This window comes from Ruditapes philippinarum, unplaced genomic scaffold (assembly GCF_026571515.1).
Source record: "Ruditapes philippinarum isolate M1 unplaced genomic scaffold, ASM2657151v2 ctg1146_1_1_1_1, whole genome shotgun sequence".
In the NCBI taxonomy this organism is placed as follows: Eukaryota; Metazoa; Mollusca; class Bivalvia; order Venerida; family Veneridae; genus Ruditapes; species Ruditapes philippinarum.
Genome location: NW_026853527.1, coordinates 222,978 through 244,133, shown reverse-complemented (window position 1 = coordinate 244,133; position 21,156 = coordinate 222,978). Strand labels below are relative to the sequence as shown.

At 34.4% G+C, this 21,156-nt stretch overlaps 2 protein-coding genes across 2 annotated transcripts in view; one reads left to right on the top strand and one right to left on the bottom strand.

Moving 5' to 3' along the window:
• The first annotated feature begins 475 nt into the window (after positions 1 to 475).
• LOC132737125 (costars family protein ABRACL-like) lies at positions 476 to 9,360 on the top strand. Its single transcript, XM_060724381.1, has 3 exons — positions 476 to 606; positions 2,573 to 2,654; positions 4,905 to 9,360. The coding sequence occupies exons 2-3, from the start codon at positions 2,594 to 2,596 to the stop codon at positions 5,081 to 5,083; spliced, it is 240 nt and encodes a 79-aa protein (XP_060580364.1). The 5' UTR covers positions 476 to 606; positions 2,573 to 2,593; the 3' UTR covers positions 5,084 to 9,360.
• Positions 9,361 to 12,252: 2,892 nt separating this feature from the next.
• The window catches only part of LOC132737131 (sushi, von Willebrand factor type A, EGF and pentraxin domain-containing protein 1-like), a 62,631-nt gene continuing 53,727 nt past the window's right edge, over positions 12,253 to 21,156 (bottom strand). Inside the window, exons 48-52 of the mRNA XM_060724385.1 lie at positions 20,978 to 21,154; positions 20,271 to 20,406; positions 18,282 to 18,451; positions 15,424 to 15,473; positions 12,253 to 12,581 (exon numbers count right to left, since the gene is read on the bottom strand). Of these exons, the coding sequence (XP_060580368.1) occupies positions 12,564 to 12,581; positions 15,424 to 15,473; positions 18,282 to 18,451; positions 20,271 to 20,406; positions 20,978 to 21,154 (551 nt within the window). The 3' untranslated portion in view covers positions 12,253 to 12,563. The remainder of the gene's footprint in view (positions 12,582 to 15,423; positions 15,474 to 18,281; positions 18,452 to 20,270; positions 20,407 to 20,977; positions 21,155 to 21,156) is intronic.

Here is a 21,156-nt window from a genome sequence, read left to right as displayed (position 1 = left end):
ACTTCGTGCGCACGTTATCAATATTTTCGGTCAAGTCCATATAAACGTATGTATGTTATATCTGTCCGCAGATATAGCTTCTTTGGAATTATATGTTTATAGCTTGTCAGTATTGCCAAACAACTGTTGTGGTGACACAGTTCTGGGGATCATCGGAAGTTATATAATTATCATGTTGAATAAATATGCAAGTACATGTTAGGGTTAGGCTGACCTTAACTTTGGTAGTTAACTCATGCGCACAAGTGAAATATATCGTGAGCACGTGCCAATTATCAGCTGGTTTAATGGTTAGTTTATACACGCGCAAGTAACAGCTAACACGTGCGTACGTGGTAACACGTGCTCACTTGATTTTTGTCTGTGCCATCGTATTCTAAAAGGAAAAAAAATGACCAAAAACAATAACAATTATCTAAAACTCTGAAATAATTAACATACGATCAGTGGTTCTAAATCAAAACTATACTGTACCAGCTTATCTTGTAAAAATGTTTAGCGCGCATCGTTTTCCGGATGACTGTAAGTTGTAATTTAGCAACGAAAACCGGCGAGGAGTACCGATTTCAATCTGGGGCGAAGCGATTTCCGGGTTTTCTCTGAAAGGTATTTTCTCAAAAATATTCGCTAGATGTTGTTCAATTTCAATTAAAAATAGACAAAACTTTTGAAAAAAATATGTATGCAAGTGTTCAGTAACTTTTTATTAGTTTCATTTCAGGTAATAGTTGTTCTTAAACAATGAAACGGATACTAAACTAGAGCAATATTCGGATATTAAAAAAATCGGATTAACAAAGTTGTCTGGTTACGGTAGATATTGATAATAAATTCAGTTTTGTGAAAATCAACAAGCATTTGCAAAACAAAAATTGATTGTTAAAAAGTGATAGTTTATTAAAGAGATGTCATTTGATGATTGTTTAGTTGTGTAAAATTTGGTTCAGTTCTCATTTGATTGAGAATGTTTTAAATACACTTTGTGTTTTTATGCCCCCGCCATGTAATGGCCGGGGCATATAGTGTTACCCTGTTCCGTCCTTCCGTCATTCCGTCCTTCCGTCCTTCCGTCATTCCGTCCTTCCGTCATTCTGTCATTCCGTCATCATCAGTTTCCGTTCATTATTTTAGTAACGGTTGCACACATTCAACTCAAATTTGACATATGGATATGTCATGAGAAAATACAGGTCAAGTTCGAATTTGGTCATGGTTCGATGATTTTTGGCAGAGTAATGCCCCTTTTACTTTGAAAATAATATGAAATTTTCAGTTTCCGTTCATTATCTCCATAATGATACAACACGTTCAACTCAAACTTGACATATGGATATGTCATGAGAAAATACAGGTCAAGTTCGAATTTGGTCATGGTTCGATGATTTTTGGCAGAGTTATGCCCCTTTTACTTTGAAAATAATATGAAATTTTCAGTTTCCGTTCATTATCTCCATAACGATACATCACGTTCAACTCAAACTTGACATATGGATATGTCATGAGAAAATACAGGTCAAGTTCGAATTTGGTCATGGTTCGATGATTTTTGGCAGAGTTATGCCCCTTTTACTTTGAAAATAATATGAAATTTTCAGTTTCCGTTCATTATCTCCATAACGATACAAAACGTTCAACTCAAACTTGACATATGGATATGTCATGGGAAAATACAGGTCAACTTCGAATTTGGTCATGGTTCAATGATTTTTGGCAGAGTTATGCCCCTTTCACTTTGAAAATAATATGAAATTTTCAGTCTCCGTTCATTATCTCCCCAACGGTACAACACATTCAACTCAAACTTGACATATGGATACATCAAAGGAATGCGCAGGTCAAGTTCAAATTTGGTTGTGGTTCAATGATTTTTGGCAGAGTTATGCCCCTTTCACTTTGAAAATAATATGAAATTTTCAGTTTCTGTTTATTATCTCCCCAACAGTACAACACATTCAACTCAAATTAGACATATGGATACGTTTTTGGAATGCGCAGGTCAAGTATAAATTTGGTCATGGTTCAATGATTTTTGGCAGAGTAATGCCCCTTTCACCTTGAAAATAATATGAAATTTACAGTTTCTGTTCATTATCTACCCAACAGTGTTACATATTCAACTCAAATTTGACATATGGATATGTCAAAGGAATGGGCAGGTTGGAATTTGGTCATGGTTATATCCCTTTCACTTTGAAAATAATATAGATACATCTTGGGAATAAGCAGTTTAAGTTTGAATTTGGTCGTGGTTCAATGATTTTGGACAAACTTATCTTTCTTGAATGTTGGAAAAATTTTGAACTTTCTGCTTCAGCACTCATACTTTTGTGGAAATGTATGGCTACAAATATGAAATATGCTATTTTCAAAAGGTCAAGACTGAATAATTTCAGTGCCTTGAACATTGTATGAAAATGGTTTGTGTTAACATTGAAAAGTTTTAAGGGCTTTGAACTGCAAATGAAAAAAATAATTTGTGCAAACAAATTTGGAACTAAATATTATAACATCTGAAATTTTGGCTGCATGCGGGGGCATCCGTGGCATGATGACACATTTCTAGTTTTTTCAGTGGTATTATAAAACAGTCATAATGAATGTTGAACATGAAGTGAGTCTGTTGGTAGAGGAGATCAAAAGAATGGGCAAACAAGGTTTGTTAATTTTGGTTATGTCACAGTGTAAGAAAAATGTACAGCCTGACTGGGACTGGGACTGGAACCTAGGACCCTAGGAATACTGTACCGTGGCTGTACCAACTGAACTATCCGGTTGCTTACACATCTCCTCTCCTACATAGTGAGCAGTTCTGCAGTTCTGAACCGTGACATACTCCCCTGCTATATTGAAATTTGTCCAAGGATTTTACAGAGTTACAGAGCAATGTAATTTAAACTCTGAGCTATATGCAGTTACAGTCTCCTGTTGGGCGCCAATGTCACAGGGTGAGAAATATCTGCAGTCTGACTGGGACTCGAACCCAGGACCCTCTGAATACCGTATGGCGGCTCTACGGACTGAGCTATCCAGCCACTAGCACATCTCCCCTAAATAATGAGCAGTAAAGTCTAACCATGATGGTTAAATTTGTGGTTTATTTATTTTGGAGTGAAGGTTTAAATTTCAAATAACTTTAATATTTTTGTTTCTGTAAAATTTTATATAGTATTCATAAATCTGTAATTTTACCAATTATAAAATCTTCAGCCTTGTCATTGGTCAAACTTACGGCCTTTCAAATAATAACATAATAGTTTGTAGTGTTGCTACCAAAACTAAGATGGTAGTATAATCATACTCTTATACTATGACTGTACCCACAAAGTACATAAATAAAAATTTAGAAAGTGTGCATGTCAGAGGTTCAATTTTGAGAGCCAAAAATAGTGTTATCCAGCAAGAACAGGTAGGATAAGTTGAAATTTTTGTATCTGTTTTGTCATTAATACAACAGTTTTCAGTTGTTAAAAGACATTTCCATTGGTTCTTACATTTGATATTCCTTGGTAAAATCAGAACTGTACGTATTTTAATGACCAACTCTCGGAATTGTGATGGCAATCACTCACTGTTTGAAATCATTGACCTTGAAAAGAACAATTTATTAGCCACTGTTTTTTGTTATACCGGTACTTGATAACACAACAAGAAAGCTTTCCTGTATTACATGCATTCTATACTTGGCATTACAATATGAAATTTGGATAAATGTTTTAGATGTCAGACATTAAAATTACTAGGTTGTATATTATTTTAAGGTATGGTTTGTGGCCTGTCTTTCCATTCTAATGTTTTGTCAGGAGCATTACTTTATAACTACAATGTATCTGAATATTGACTTGAAACTTAAGATATTAATAGGTATCGACTAGAAGTTCAGTGACCAAGTACCTGATATAGTCCAGTTTTTTAATTATCTCCCTTGTATTTAATTTCATAATAACTTTTTGCCCAAAGCACAAGTCCAGAATAGAACTTTAAAAGTGATTGACTATAAGTAAAATATGAGATGTCATAAAGGTTAAGAACCACAGATAAATTTGGTACCATTCTTGAAAAATTTTCCTTTTAATTTTTTGACCAGGTATTGATGAAGCAAAATGTTTTATAAAATTTATGATGATCAATTTTTATTTGTTTGGGTTGTCAGACCAAACAAATAATGGTAGCGAAATTTCAGACCCTGATGTTCTTATTTGCAAATGCCGAAAGTAGTCCAAACTCCTCGAAGGGGTTACTTCCCTTCATAAGTACATTAACGCCGAAAAATTAAGGGGAGATCACTGCGTAAAGATTGTCAAATGACAGGCGCATTAATTTTTGTAACGAAAAAAAAGTTCCCAATTGGTCGAAGATTTCTAATATTGTGTTATTCTTTTATACATGCTTATATTCAGCTCCATGATTATTTACTTCTGTGTTAAACAACAGGTTTACCGTGAACAAAATATATCGAAATTAATAATGGTTACAAACTCTAATTAAGAATAATATGGTATTCTTCATGCTGTTCTCCTATAAATCCCTGTGGTCCAGGGGTTTTCACGCTCGCTCTAGAAGCGAGAGGTCAGGAGTTCAAAACCCAGTTCAGGCAACTTTTTTTTTAAATTGATTAAGCCAAATAAACATTGAATTGAATATCAGTGTTGCAATTAGTCTTAGAGCCAATTTACTATAGTTATAACACTGGAAACAGAATTTGGTGACACTTAACAAACAAATTGGTTTATAATCTCACAAACTTCACCTTTCTGACATTCTGAGACCCAAACAAATTCAGCGCCTTCTGTGCTTTGATTTTTTACAGTTCTGTATTTTCAGTATTAAATTAGTAAAATATGCTGTCTTCTCTGGCAACTTCTTTGTATGACAGTCAGTAACCCTTTACATTTCTTTGTTTTCAGATGCTGATGGTAAATATGTGGTGACGTTTGGTGAATTATTTGAAGATGAAAGATGTGCCAACATATTCGAGGCCTTGGTAGGAACACTACGGGCAGCCAAGAGGAAGAAGATCATCACATTTGAAGGGGAGTTGTTACTACAAGGCGTTCACAATCACGTTGAAATCAAACTTCTATAGTTTTGTAGTTAGTCTAGAATTTTATCTTAACATTTAAACATAGTTATTATATACTCATGTCAATTTCTTTTTATTTTATTTTTTTTGGAAATTTAGCATGCAATATATGAAATATGCAATAATGTAGTGTCCCGATTATGTACACTTGTATGTTGATTATGCATACTTGTATGTTGCTAGATGTTTTACAGATTTAAATGTTTATGTTCAATTCATTGAACATAGTGCCGAGTGATTGGATAGTTTTTTTAATTTGACTGTTAGAAGGTTGACTTGTTTAAGTTTAAGGTATTGTGAATTGTATTGTTTTGTAATGATTTACAAGATGTTTTATGAATTTCATTGATCAATCTGTTTGTGTCACTCAAGGACAGTGCAATTATTTATCTTTAAATGATATTTCATTGACATTGTAATTTTTGCAGGAACATACATGACATGTTTTTTTTATATATTATATATATAATGATTTTGTATTATGATTTCTGTGACAATAAATGTACATCCAAGTTGGCATAAACCAACTCTTTAATTTTTATGAATTTTTAGCTCACCTGTCACAAAGTGACAGGGTGAGCTTTTGTGATCGCTTTTCGTCCGGCTTCCGTCCGTCCGTCGTCCGTAAACTTTTACTTTAAATGACATCTCCTCATAAACCACTAGGCCAATTTCATCCAAACTTCACAGGAATGTTCCTTTGGTGGTCACCTTTCAAAATTGTTCAAAGAATTTAATTCCATGCAGAACTCTGGTTGCCATGGCAACCGAAAGAAAAAACTTTAAATATCTTCTTTTGAAAAACCCTAAGAGCTAGAGCTTAGATATTTGGCATGAAACATCTTCTAGTGAGTGTCTACCAAGTTTGTTCAAATAAAAGCCCTGGGGTCAAAATTGGACCCGCCCCAGGGGGTCATTGATTTTCCCTATATGCATATAGTAAAAACTTAAAAATCTTCTTTTAAAGAACCCAAAGAGCTAGAGCTAAGATATTTAGCATGAAACATGTTCTAATGAGTGCCTACCAAGTTTGTTCAAATAAAAGCCCTGGGGTCAAAATTGGCCCTGCCCCAGGGGGTCATTGATTTTCCCTATATGCATATAGTAAAAACTTAAAAAATCTTCTTTTAAAGAACTCAAAGAGCTAGAGCTAAGATATTTAGCATCAAACATGTTCTAATAGGTGTCTACCAAATTTGTTCAAATAAAAGCCCTGGGGTCTAAATTGGCCCTGCCCCGGGGGTCATTGATTTTCCTTATATGTGTATAGCAAAAACTTAAAAAATCTTCTTTGAAAAAACCAAAATAGCTAGAGTTTAGATATTAAGCATGAAACATGTTCTAGTGAGTGTCTACAAAGTTTGTTCAAATAAAAGCCCTGGGGTCTAAATTGGCGCCGCCCCGGGGGTCATTGATTTTCCTTATATGTGTATAGCAAAAACTTAAAATCTCCTTTGAAAAAACCCAAATAACTTAGGTTAGATATTAAACATGAAATATCTTCTAGTAAGTGTCTACAAAGTTTGTTCAAATAAAAGCCCTGGGGTCAAAACTGGCCCCGCCCCAGGGGTGTCATTGTTTTTAACTATATGTGTATAGTAAAAACTTAAAAATCTTCTTTTAAAAAGCCCAAAGAGCTAGAGCTTAGATGTTTAGCATGAAACATCTTCTTATGGGTGTCTACCAAGTTTGTTCAAATAAAAGCCCTGGGGTCAAAATTGGCCCTGCCCCAGGGGGTCATTGATTTTCCCTATATGCATATAGTAAAAACTTAAAAAATCTTCTTTTAAAGAACTCAAAGAGCTAGAGCTAAGATATTTAGCATCAAACATGTTCTAATAGGTGTCTACCAAGTTTGTTCAAATAAAAGCCGTGGGGTCAAAATTGGCCCCGCCCCGGGGTCATTGATTTTCCTTATATGTGTATAGCAAAAACTTAAAAAATCTTCTTTGAAAAAACCCAAATAGCTAGAGTTTAGATATTAAGCATGAAACATCTTCTAGTAAGTGTCTACAAAGTTTGTTCAAATAAAAGCCCTGGGGTCAAAACTGGCCCCGCCCCAGGGGTGTCATTGTTTTTAACTATATGTGTATAGTAAAAACTTAAAAAAATCTTCTTTTAAAAAGCCCAATGAGCTAGAGCTTAGATGAAACATCTTCTTATGGGTGTGTGTGTGGGGGGGGGGGGGGGGCTATATACAGGTGAGCGACCTCAGGGCCATCATGGCCCTCTTGTTTTAGTAAAGGCATTTAAATTCTAACAAATAAATGATAATATTAACATAGACATAAAAACCTGTTTTGGTGCAAGTATTGAAGATTAAATTAACATACCTAAGCCTGGTATAAAATAGTTAATATCACATATCTAGTTATGTATATCATCCGCGCAAACTGATCAGAATCCATGCTGTTCGCTTACCAACTCTACAAGTAGAGAAACTGATAGCGAACAGCATGGATCCTGATGCGCAGGCTGGTCTGGATCCATGCTGGTCGCAAACACATTATGTTGGTTTTGTCATGACGCGGCTCATATCATTTTAGTCTTTAAAAATAAATGAAATAATTGTATACATGTTGGTGAGAACTTTCTGTAATATTTTCTGGAAACTTAGCAGGGAATTTATAACAAGTGCCTTGGCCTGTATTTATTATGGTTTAAAGTCAGAACTTTTGATTAACATCTTGATTGTTATGATTATCTACATCTCTTCTTATTTTCTCCTACATATGTGCTGAGATTAATTTAAGTATTTACATGAAATGTATGATTTTTGGAGATATTAGATTCTGGCTTTAAGGCTTGATAACTACAAGGCCTGATCATAATACAGTCAACATAATCTTGTACATCCATCTTTTTATTATTTTCAACACTAGTTATCAGTGTCATTTATTTTACTCTAATGTATTGTTCATTATTGTCTGTGATAAATGTGCTACGACCAATCTCATTAAAGTCAGACCTTACTGAAGCTCAACTACCTTATGTTAGGTAATGGAGTAAGTATTTCGAGCTGATTTTAATAAGATTGGTGCCATTTTCTTTTCTTTTTTTTTATTTATACACATATATATGGTTGGAGCTGAGCTCTTTGTTTTCATTAGAACGCTGGAATATTGACAATGTTCATGGCACATGTTAACTTTTTTCACACATCAATCAACTTTTGAACATATCTTATACATTCTACATGTACTGACTAATTTCTAATGCCAACACCGACAGTGTAGATTGGCTAAACTACTTAGGTTAGTATTTTGATATTGAAATTCAATAAAAATAATAAAGGACAAATTCCAAATTCAAAGGATGAAAAAAAATTAAGAGGAACATTTGTGTAAGAGAAAAAAAAGTGTTATTTTGTGTTTCATTTAGAAAATTTCTTTATTCAGGTGTTATTTACAAATTTGTTTAGTGTAAATGGTTTTGTTAAGTTAAAATAATTGATTTATATTTTTAAATGCAAAAAAAAGGGGAACAAAAAATTTTATTTTTGAGAATTTTTTTATTCATTTTCAATATTTTCTTCCCGAGCAGCCTGCAAGTGCTGACATATTCTTCCCCAGTGTGTACTTAAAGCCTGAAGTAATCCTATTGTTTTGAAGATGGTTGTAACTTGTTTATTCAAGTGTTAAACCAAACTTAAAAACAGCACACCTTCATTTATTTTTAATGAAAACTTAGTTGTCAATTAATTACAAATTGCAGATTTTTTTTTAAGTTTTGTTTCACTTTTCTGAAGGCATGCCTCCTTAAAGATTAATATGAAATACTTTTTGAATGTCTTGCATTGTCATCAAAATTTTATTAATAATGAATAATTGAATACTTTATATTAAAAACTGGTTCAGGATTAGAAAAAAGTTAAGACCTCTCACTAGTGTATGATGAAACATTACTAACCAGTATTTTTGCATGTATTTACCAGTATCTATATATATCCTAACATTTAGAATGATTTTTGCCTACCCTTAACCTGTTGAATTTCTTAAATGGACTTGCCTAGCTTTCATTTGGATATGCCCATTACCAGTTTTGGGGTTTTGAAAATTTTCTTAGCCAACAGTATGCTGGTCAGACTGCATGGATGTACAGGCTGGTCTTGCTCTGTACTGTTGGCTTAAGGTAAACACTTTTGTTTCAAGCATGTTAAGTTTTATATCATTGTAGTGCATGCATCTCGAGATTTTGTATACAATGTTGCTTTTTTCAATGTTGGGCTTCCAAAGTGATTGTTAATCATTATTTTGAAATAAATTTATGTTGCAGCAAAATTAGTGTTAATCTTTCATTATTTCATTTTGCAAATTTGAATTTGATTAGCTCAACAACACAAACCAGTTTATCGCTTTTCAACAGTTAAAGTATGATTTGATTTGTAATGGTAACAGATGAGCAAGATTTTTTTTAATTTTATGTCACACCAATAGTAAAGGTCAAATGGTGATTTTCCAGCTTTACTGGTAGAGGAAGACCTCAGTAGCTCCTCTGTTCATTATTTCTAGCACAGGCTAGAACATATCAACCATAACCTAGCTTGATAGCCTCCAGAGATTAGCAAGACGGGGAGTCTCAAAGTATGGCCATTTGTCAATATTTTTATCTTCTATGTGGTGGTTAAATTCTTGGCCAACGGATATGAGTAATGAACCTTAAACCATCAAATTTCTACCTGGTAAAGATTGTAGCATTCTTCCAAGCAAAAATCAAACTTTATCAGAGTATCTGTTCTTTAGTTTGGGTAACTATTGGTTGAAAATAAGTCACCAGGTCAATTCAAATAAAAACCACACTTTTCAACAAAGCTTAGTGTCTTGTTATTATGCAGGTCATCTGGGGTCAAAGCTTGGACACCTGGTTAAATGCACTGAACTTCCTATTTAATTTGGTTTGACATTTTAAAATAGCAATTTTGATCAAATTACACAAATGTTGCTTAGCGTTTGCTTTGATAATACCTAGGTAAAATTCTAATTAAAAAATAGGTCAATAACATATAACTAATGAGCATAACCCAACAGGATATTACAGTCTCAACTATGATAAGTAGTAACATGGACTTCATTGACCTGTTAAAACACTACCTATACCAGAAAAAGAGCACAACCTGAGCATATTATTAGTTATGATGAACTCCTGTTTCTTCTCCCTAAAGTTGTTCGTCACACAATTACATGACTGTATATCTTACAATAAAGTCTTATACCAGTAGGTTATTCTCTTTATGTTAAGGGCTGCTACAATGACAAAACAATATAGGTGTATAATGAAAGCTTGTAGGTGAACTGTGTTTAAATCATTCAAATGTGTTTCACAGGAAAAGAAGTCTGTGAATAGGAAGTGAAAGTATAAATGGGATAAAGGTCTATAAACAAGAGGGCCATGATGGCCCTAGATCGCTCACCTGAATTATCAAACTCATCCAAACAATTACCTAGACAAGCATTCTGACCAAGTCTCATGACAGGTGAGTCAAAAATGTGACCACTACAGTGTTAACAAGGATTATCCATATTTGAGCAGTGCGACCTAGTTTTTTACCCAGGTGACACATATTCAAACTTGACCTAGAAATCATCAAAACAAACTTTCAGACCAATTTCCAGGATACTTGGATCAAAACAGTAGCAACTAGAGTGTTAACAAGATTTTTCTATTTTTAGCTCCGGTGACCTAGTTTCACATGCGATTTCGAACTCATCCAAGCAATTACCTAGACAAGCATTCTGACCAAGTTTGATGATAATGGAGTCGAAAATGTGACCACTAGAATGTTAACAAGGTTTTTCCATATTTGGGCGGTGTGACCTAGTTTTTCATCCAAGATGACCCATGTTCGATCTTGACTTAGAAATCATCAAAACAAACTTTCAGACCAATTAACAGAATATTTGGATCACAACAGTAGCCACTAGAGTGTTAACAAGATTTTTCTATTTTTAGCTCCTGTGACCTAGTTTTTCATCCGAGATGTCCCATGTTCGATTTATTCCCAGCAATGACCTAGACAAGTTTCCTGACCAAGTTTGATGACAATTGAGTCAAAATTGTGACCACTAGAGTGTTAACAAGGTTTTTCTATTTTTAGCTCCTGTGACCTAGTTTTTCATCCGAGATGACCCATGTTCGAACTCATCCGAGTTATTACCTAGACAAGCATCTTGATCAAGTTTGATGATGATTGATGCAAAAATGTGACCGCTAAAGTGTTAACAAGGTTTTTCTATTTTTAGCTCCGGTGACCTACTTTTTCATCCGAGATGACCCATGTTCGAACTCATCCAAGCTATCAACTAGATAAGCATCCTGACCAAGTTTGATGATGATTGATGCAAAAATGTGACCGCTAGAGTGTTAACAAGGTTTTTCTATTTATAGCTCCGGTGACCTAGTTTTTCATCCGAGATGACCCATATTCGAACTCATCCGAGCTATTATCTAAACAAGCATCCTGACAAAGTTTGATGATGATTGGGTCAAAAATGTGACCACTAGAGTGGTCACAAGGTTTTTCTATTTTTAGCTCCTGTGACCTAGTTTTTCATCAGAGATGACCCATGTTCGAACTCATCCAAGCAATTGACTAGACAAGCATTCTGACCAAGTTTGATGATGATTGGTTCAAAAATGTGACCACTAGAGTGTTCACAAGGTTTTTCTATTTATAGCTCCTGTGACCTACTTTTTCATCCGAGATGACCCATGTTCGAACTCATCCGAGCTATCACCTAGACAAACATCCTGACCAAGTTTGATGAAGATTGGGTCAAAAATGTGACCTCTAGAGTGTTCACAAGGTTTTTCTATTTTTAGCTCTTGTGACCTAGTTTTTCATCTGAGATGACCCATGTTCGAACTCATCCGAGCTTTCAACTAGATAAGCATCCTGACCAAGTTTGATGATGATTGAGGCAAAAATGCGACCGCTAGAGTGTTCACAAGCAATTGTGGACGGCCGGACGGACGACAGACGACGGACGACGGACATTCATCGATCCTAAAAGCTCACCCTGAGCAAGCTCAGGTGAGCTAAAAAGTATACGAATCTTCATTGTAAACAGATAATGAAGATCTGTGAAAATAACGCTCAATTTACCTTACTAATAAGGCAGATTCTAAATGAACTTTCCTATGGACCTGGGGAAAATTTATAAACAAACACAATCGAGTAGAAATAAATATATTGTGAAAAAAATCTGATCTGTATAAATATAGTAAAACTTTACAAAATATACATATATATCCAATAATTTCAAGTTAGTAAGAACCTTAAACAAAATGTTCACTTTTAGTGAAAGTTTATGTAAATGGCAAACACATGAATTTAATTCCGATAGCACTATGCAATAAAGTCTATAAAGTTAATATTCTGATATATTCTACAGATGTGAGATGTATGTTTTCTAGGGACCATGTGGCACTTCAGGCGCAGGTAGTGTTACTCGATGTTCCAACTAAATTCAAAGCTTGCAAAGGATCATCTTTCAAAGGAGTACTGAAAATAGAAATAAATTAAAATATTTAAACAAGAGAGCCATGATGGACTTTTACATTGCTAACCTGACAACAATTATTACTTTAGTCATGTGTTATATGTGAATAATGTTTTAAGTTCTTACGATGCAAGTCTTTTGTTTTGTTTGGTTTTATGGCACACCAACACAATATAAGGTCATATGGCGCCGAAACAGGACAGATGATGTTGACTAACCTCGGGTGTATCAAACTTAAAGGGATACTCAGGTAAAATAATGGCAAAAATATAAAAATGATTTTCTGTACTCAAATCACCCTAAAATGACATTTCTTAAAGTCCCAACATGAATTTCTGTATAAATTCTATATATTTTGGGTTTGAAGTTTAAATATATCTATATATGTTGAACGAAATTTTGACGCGAACAGAATCACCGAATAGTTTAAAAACAAGTCATGCGATTTGAACAAACCCTGGAAGTTACAATAACAAATATTGTGGATATTGTATGATTGAAACAAGTCTAAGTAATTGATTTGACATGTTTTTTAACGTTTCCAGAGTACAGAGTGACAACTATTGTGACATTTTAGCACTCTAACCTGACCCACGCGGGTCAAGTTAGGAAAACACCATTTTATTCTTTATATGGAGAAAAGTTTTGTTCCTTTGACTGTTTAGTGTATTCATTTTGAGGACATTTACAGAATAATGAATGAAAATTTCAAAACTAAGAAATGAAAATTTTGCCTGTGTCTCCCTTTAAGGTCGAAACCATCACACCTGCTGGAGCTATGAGATGCATAGATTTCAGTAATTCTAAAGTAATTCGAACCCATTTATTAATTGCCTCTTATGATAATGCAGGGTTAAACAGTGGCTGTAATTCTTATGCCCCAACCTGTAAAGGCAACCCCTTGGCCTCAAGGGGCACAATTCAAGTCAATATAACAATCTAATGATCCTGAATAAAATGATGTAGCCAGAGTTTAAATAATCTTAACCCTTTCACAGCCTGGTGTTGGTAACTAAATATACCAATGTCACCATCCAGACAGCACAACTGAGTCATCTGAGCTTCATGGTCTGCTCTATTTGCTTTTCAGTACATGTACATACTTTTTCCCTATAAACGATGAATGATTTTGTTCTGACTGAAAGATGAACAAGTCCATTAAAGATATTTAGCATGATAAGGGTTAAACAGAACAGCTCGAGTATGACACATTTGATAATTATTTCATTGCAAATTGAAATTAACTATAATCTCCAAAATTAGTTACAACAATGTCATCTGTTTATATTTTATTTTCACTTAACCCTTAACACACTTAATATATTAAATGAACTTGTCCATCTTTCAATCTGGACAAAACAATCTTATCGTTTCTTAGGATATGAACTGATTGGATAGCAAACAGGCAACATGGTGGCATGTGTATAATCAGCTGCAGCAAGCAGCCTAAAGGTTAACAAGAGCACCGCTAGGCGGAGCATTATATGCCCAAGTGTTTTTTTTAAAGTAAGGATGAAGCATTTGCAAGACATGGGAATTAGCTGTTCATCCTAAAAATTTTTACAGCTGTAGGTTGATTAATACTTAAGTTATTAATAATGACCTTAACCTTTGACCTTGTGACCCCAAAATCAATAGGGGTCTTCTACCTTATATGGACAATCATCCTAAGAAGTTAGAATATTGTGGGCCAAATGGAACTTTAATTATGCTCTAGAAACTGTTTTCAGTATTAAGGTAAAAGTGACTTTGACCTTGTGACCCCAAAATCAATAGGGGTCTTCTACCCAATATGGACAATCATCCTATGAAGTTTGAACATTGTGGGTCAAATGGAACTTAAGTTATGCTCCTGAAACTGTTTTTGGTTTCAAGGTAATTGTGACCTTGACCTTTGACCTAGTGACCCGAAAATCAATAGGGGTCTTTTGCCCAATATGGACAATCACCCTATGAAGTTTGAATATTGTGGGCCAAATGGAACTTAAGTTATGCTCCGGAAACTGTTTTCAGTTTTAAGGATATAGTGCCCTTGACCTTTTGACCCCAAAATCATTAGGGGTCTTCTTTCCAATATGCACAATCATTCTATGAAGTTTGAACATTGTGGGTCAAATGGAACTTAAGTTATGCTCAGGAAACTGTTTTCAGTATCAAGGTAATATTGACTGACCTTGTGACCCCAAAATCAATAGGGGTCTTCTACCCAATATAGACAATCATCCTATGAAGTTTGAACATTGTCGGTCAAATGGAACTTAAGTTATGTTCCGGAAATTGTTTTTAGTTTTAAGGTAAAAGTGACCTTGACCCTTGACTTTTTGACCCCAATATCAATAGGGGTCTTCTACCTTATATGGACAATCATCCTATGAAGTTTGAACATTGTGGGCCAATTGGAACTTAAGTTATGCTCCGGAAACTGTTTTCAGTATCAAGGTAATAGTGACCTTGACCTTGTGACCCCAAAATCAATAGGGGTCTTCTACCCAATATTGACAATCATCCTATGAAGTTTGAACATTGTGGGTCAAATGGGGAACTTAAGTTATGCTCCGGAAACTGTTTTCAGTTTTAAGGTAATAGTGACCTTGACCTTTGACCCCAAAATCAATAGGGGTCTTCTACCCAATATTGACAATTATCCTATGAAGTTTGAACATTGTGGGCCAAATGGAACTTAAGTTATGCTCTGGAAACCAAATTGCTAATGGACGGACGGACAGACAGACACCAGGTGGTATAACATAATATGCCCTTTCGGGCATATAATAAAAATGAAACATCCGGTAAAATTTACTTATTTTTTATATAAAGCATAAACATAACAATTATTTAACTTACATATTCATGCCTTGGTATCGTTGAATTGTAGTAAAGGGGATTTGTTGGATCTGAAAAATACACAAAACTTTCTAAATAATGAGATATGAAATACATGTATTCGATATTATTTCATGTCATTAGAATAAAATTTAGTCAGTTAAAATAAATGTTTTTTTTTAAATCTATATAACATTGATCAGATACAAATTTATCAATTAATTTCTTTTTCCCAAACAAAGCAATTGCACTGTATTATAAACAAGAGCCCGGTTTGAACCGGGTGATGCTCCCCAAATAGGTTTTGGACACAGGAAAGTACACCTCTTGAGTAATGTCCCTGTGCAATAATTCCAAAATTAGGCAAGGCAGAGTTACTGTTCTTTGCACTGCACTATCAACCTACAATGTTTCTGGTTGATACCTCTAATATGAACAAAGTTCAAAATGTAAAAATGAACAAAGGGCAATAACTACAAAATTTGGCAAGGCGGAGTTCAAGTTCTTGTGCACTGCACATCTATTCATTGAGATCTATCTACCTACAAAGTTTCATGTTGATATCTCTTATAGTGTTAGAGTTATTTCCCGTACAATATTTTTTTTAAAAGGGGAGATAATTCAAATATGGGGCTTAACAGAGTTATGGTTTTTTCGTACTGCACTTTTACTCAATGACATCTATCTATCAACAAAGTTTCATGTTGATATCTCTTATAATTTAAGAGAAATGTCCCAGATAATTCAAGAGTAATGTCCCAGACAAAGTTCAAAAAGTGAAAATAAACAAAGGGCAATAACACCGAAATTAGGCAAAACAGTTACGATTCTTGTGCACTGCACATATACCCATTGAGGTCTATCTACCTACAAAGTTTCATGTAGATATCTTTTATAGTTTTACAGCTAAGTCCTTGACTGGATTTTTCTAAAAGGGGAGATAATTCAAAAATGGAGCTTATCAAAGTTATGGTTCTTTTTCACTGCACTTTTACTCAATGAAATTTATCTACCTACAATGTTTCATATTGATATCTCTTATCATCTAAGAGTTATGTTCCGGACAAAGTTCAAAGTGTTCAAATGAACAAAGGGCAATAACTCCAAACTTAGGCAAAAAGAGTTACGATTCTTGTGCACTGCACATCTTCCCATTGAGATCTATTTTCATATCTCTTATAGTTTTAAAGTTTTGTCTTGGACAAGATTTTTCTAAAAGGGGAGATAATTCAAAAACGGGGCAAAAGAGATTTATGGTTCTTTGACAATGCACTCCACCTCAATGCCCTCTACCACTGTGTGAAGTTTAAACAAATTATCTCCGAGGGTTTTCAAGTTATGCTCCGGACAAGACACTGGATGAACAGACAGACAAGGCGGAGACTATATGCTCTCCCTTTGGGGAGCATACAAACACAAGGGCAAGATTAACCCAATATACGCCCGTCACAGAAGCTTTTGACAGAGATGTGGGCATTATAGGTATGCTAATAGGAGATATGCTCTGGCCAATATCTGGATAATATCTTGATATATTATCATCTCTAGTGATTTTTTTACCAGAACTTTGACCTCCGTGTGACTTTGACCTTAGCCGCAGGGACCTAAATTTTGTGCTCGACACTCCGCCTCACAATAGTGAACATTTGTGCCAAGTTATATTGAAATCCCTCTATGCATGTAAAAGTTTTGCTCCGGACAAACGTTTTTCAATGACCTTTTAGTGTGACCTTGACCTTTGACCTAGAAATCTGGTTCATGCATGGGACACGGCTTCTCATAGTGGTAAAAATTTGTATGAAGTTCATTAGAATCTCTACCTATATGTAGGAGATATGCTCTGGACAAAATCTCTATATTTAATCATCTTTAGTGACCTTGGCAATCATATTTAGTGACCTTGACCATGCACATATTAATCTAAAAAACATGTGTCACACCCATAGTCATGATAATGACCATTTGTGTTTCAATCCCTCAATAAATGATGACTAAATGGTCCCAATACACATTTTCATATTTTTACTTAACTTTGACCCCTATGTGTGACCTTGACCTTGGCCATAGGGAACTAAATTTTGCATGCGACACTCCGCTTCACAATAGTGAACCTTTGTGTGTAAAAGTTTTGCTCCGGACAAACGTTTTTCAATGAGCTCTAAGAGTGACCTTGACCTTTGACCTAGAGGCCTGGTTCATGCGTGCGACATGGCTTCTCATAGTGGTGAACCTTTCTATGATGTTTCATTAAAATTCTTCCATGGAGATATGCTCCGGACAAAATTGGATGCCCGCCCGCCATGGGGGAAATTATAATACGACCCGTTTTTCAAACGGGCATATAAAAATGGTAATCAGAGGTTACATAGCTGTTAAATATAAATATAGAGGACTTCGAATAAATTTGTACATATCGCTTGTGCTTCAAGTATATATATATTTATTACATGCTTTTCGGTGGTTTAATGAAATATCAGTGAAATATAAAACTGATAATTTTACTGTTTTAAAACACTTACTCATGAAATATATCTTTTGGTGCTCACTTGGTGAAATATATTCTGATCTTACACTGAACTAAACAAATATCCTCTATATATCTAAATAATGCAGTGGAAAATAATGCAAAACGGAAGCATTCTTTATATTTTTTGTACTGTAACCCTTTCGGAAAATATTACGCCTCAGAAGTTGTTCTAAAAACTTTAGAGTAAGAACTAACTAAAATCAGAAGACAAAATTAATGTTGAATAGCTTCCTCACATGACAAATGCAAACCCACAGGTGTGACTGGCAAGAGGCTTGAAGTCAACAGCCGTAACCACTCAGCACAGATGCCCATCAAATTGCTATTTTTATACCCTAATTTGTGTAAATACCTCCATAGTCAGCTTTTCTTGACCTCCATGTACGTTTCCTCTCTGTATCCTCATCGACACCATCGTCCATGAGAGTAGGACCAGAATAATATGGTACTATCAATGGGCGACTTGTAGTCATCTTTACAGGAAGTGAAGGTGCCATCAAAGGTTGTGATAAGGTGTACACCCTACAATGTCAAGAGATAATACCGGTAGTCGTTTATGTATAAAAATGCAATAGAGACAACGCTTGAATGTTGTTGTTGTTGTTTTTTTGTTGTTTTTTTTGGGGGGGGGGGGGTTCATGTTTTTTCTGTAGATTACTGAAATGTTATAAAGGATTATATTTAATATTTTTACTGTAGCTGAGGAACATTTGTATGAAGAAGAATAAAAAGTATAGAAATATATATATTATACATAAATGGACAACTTGAGAAAAAAGTCCTTATAGATAAATAATGCAAATGATTACTGCAAGAACATCAATATTTTTGCCAGATGTTTAAAAATTATCATTTTAGCAGACCTTAAACTGAATGTTAACATTTTGCCATGTGTAATATCATTCTGACCATGGTTCTGGATGTTATCATTTAGCCAGATGTTATCATTTTTACTATGGTTTAACTGGATGTTATCATTCAGTCAGATGTTATCATTCTGACCATGGTTTAGCTGGGTGTAATCATTTAGTCAGATGTTATCATTCTGACCATGTTTTAGCTGGGTGTTATCATTTAGTCAGATGTTATCATTCTGACCATGTTTTAGCTGGGTGTTATCATTTTGTCAGATGTTATCATTTTACCATGGTGTAGCTGGATATTATCATTTAGTCAGTTGTTATCAATTTTATCATGGTGTAGCTGGATGTAATCATTTTTCCAGATGTTTAGCTAGATATTACCATTCTGCCAGATGTTATCATTATGGCATATGCTATCATCTTGGCCATGGTTTAGCTAGATATTATCATTTTGGCAGACTTTTTGCTGGATGTTATTATTTTGCCAGATGTTATATTGGCCATGGTTTGGCTTGATATTATTATTATTATGGCAGATGTTCTAAGCTGGATGTTATCATTTTGGCAGATGATTTTGCTTAAAAGAAACACAATTAAGTTACCTACTGTCTGATATATACCACCAGCAGACCAAGAGGACTGAATTATTGGAAAGTACTGACTTTTTTACATAACTGTTTAAAGCTTTACAAATTTAAAACTTGTTTATTCAAAATTTACTTGTTACCAGTTTATTTTGAAATGTAAGTGGTTTACTATTATTGACTAAAAATGATTTTGAATATTTAATTCTTAACCTGCTGAAACCAAAAGTATTTAGGCTATGCCACCAGAAATGCTTTCATTATTATTTCTCAAAAGCATTTTATTTTTGGTTTCCTGTTAAAGTTTTCAAAAAGTTACTTTCTGGCCAATTACCTTAACCATTGCTTTCTGGCATTTAAAGTACAGTCATAGCGATTTAGTATTTTGTATGGAAGTCAAAATACTACTTTGTTTACATTTTGCTTTTTTTTATGACAAGCAATTTCATATTCAGCATCACTTTTTTAGAGGATAAGCATCAAACATGCTCTAAAACAAATGACTTAAACGTAATAAAGCTTATATCTGCCCTTTTTTAAGAAGGTAAAATTTGTTTGTGAGGCATTTGTGCAACCTGACCTGCTGGTAGCTAAATGTGTTTGTGTTTTGATAAACTTTGAATCAGCCATTTCTAATTCAAAGCTGGACAAATCCATTATGCAAATAGACTTACTCTGTACTTAAGAATATTATGAGTTTTCGCTACTAACCCGGGGGTACAAACAAACTTTTAAAGTAGCAGCTCAAAAACTTGCGAAACAGGTTGACAAATCTATTCTAACTGGTAGGCATTGTGAAGCTATAACAAAGTTTGTTTGTAGCAGGGGATAAGCTTTGCCGAGTTCCGGATTACATCTATTCAGAGTTAATGACCTACATATTATTTAACTCACCTGGAAGGTTTTCTCAGATAACGTTTAGAACGATGATTCCGTCTATACAGTATCACTATAATCAGAACTATAGTTAATACAAGGATCACAAAACCTGTCAGACCAACTCCTAGACCCACAGCTAATGCAAACTCTCCTGTAATGTATTGAAACCAATTTTATTACATAAATATCTGTGTATTTTGTAGAATTTCTTGGTTGAGTCACAAGTACATTTAATGCTCTTCAATTGTTTGATTACGCAGCTTTAACATATATTTGATCATATTATGACAGTTGCCCAACCTATCTGGCATTCCTGAATAAATGACTTCTTTGGGTGAGCAACTCCTAATTCCACATGTTTTCTGGATCATTATACATGTATAAACTATATAAATATTACGCCAATTCTAGAAATTTCATAGAGATTTAAATGGTGATAATAATAATATGAACTGTACTTTTTCATACAAATTGAACATATAAAATATAATATCATCTTTGCTCACAGTGTGTCTGAACTTATATAAGTAATTGTATAAAAGTACATTTATGTTTGGTTTTAAGGTGCACCAACACAATTTAGGTCATATGGCACCAAAAACAGCAAAGATGGTTTTTGCTAACCTCGGGTGTTACAAACTTGAAGCACAAGAGGGCATATATTTAAATATAGATTTGTTTATAGCATAGAAAAAATTAGTAAATGTAATCAAAGAACCTACTAGAAGACTGGCAAGTAGGAGCGTTCCTGGACCATGTACCATTAGACAGACAAGTTCTCTTGTAATAGTCTTTCGTAGAGTAACCAGAGTTACATGTATATACAGCTGTAGCCCCAAATAATGTTCCATCTGGCATTTTAACCTCACCATTGGTCGGATTAGCTAATGTTCCACAATCT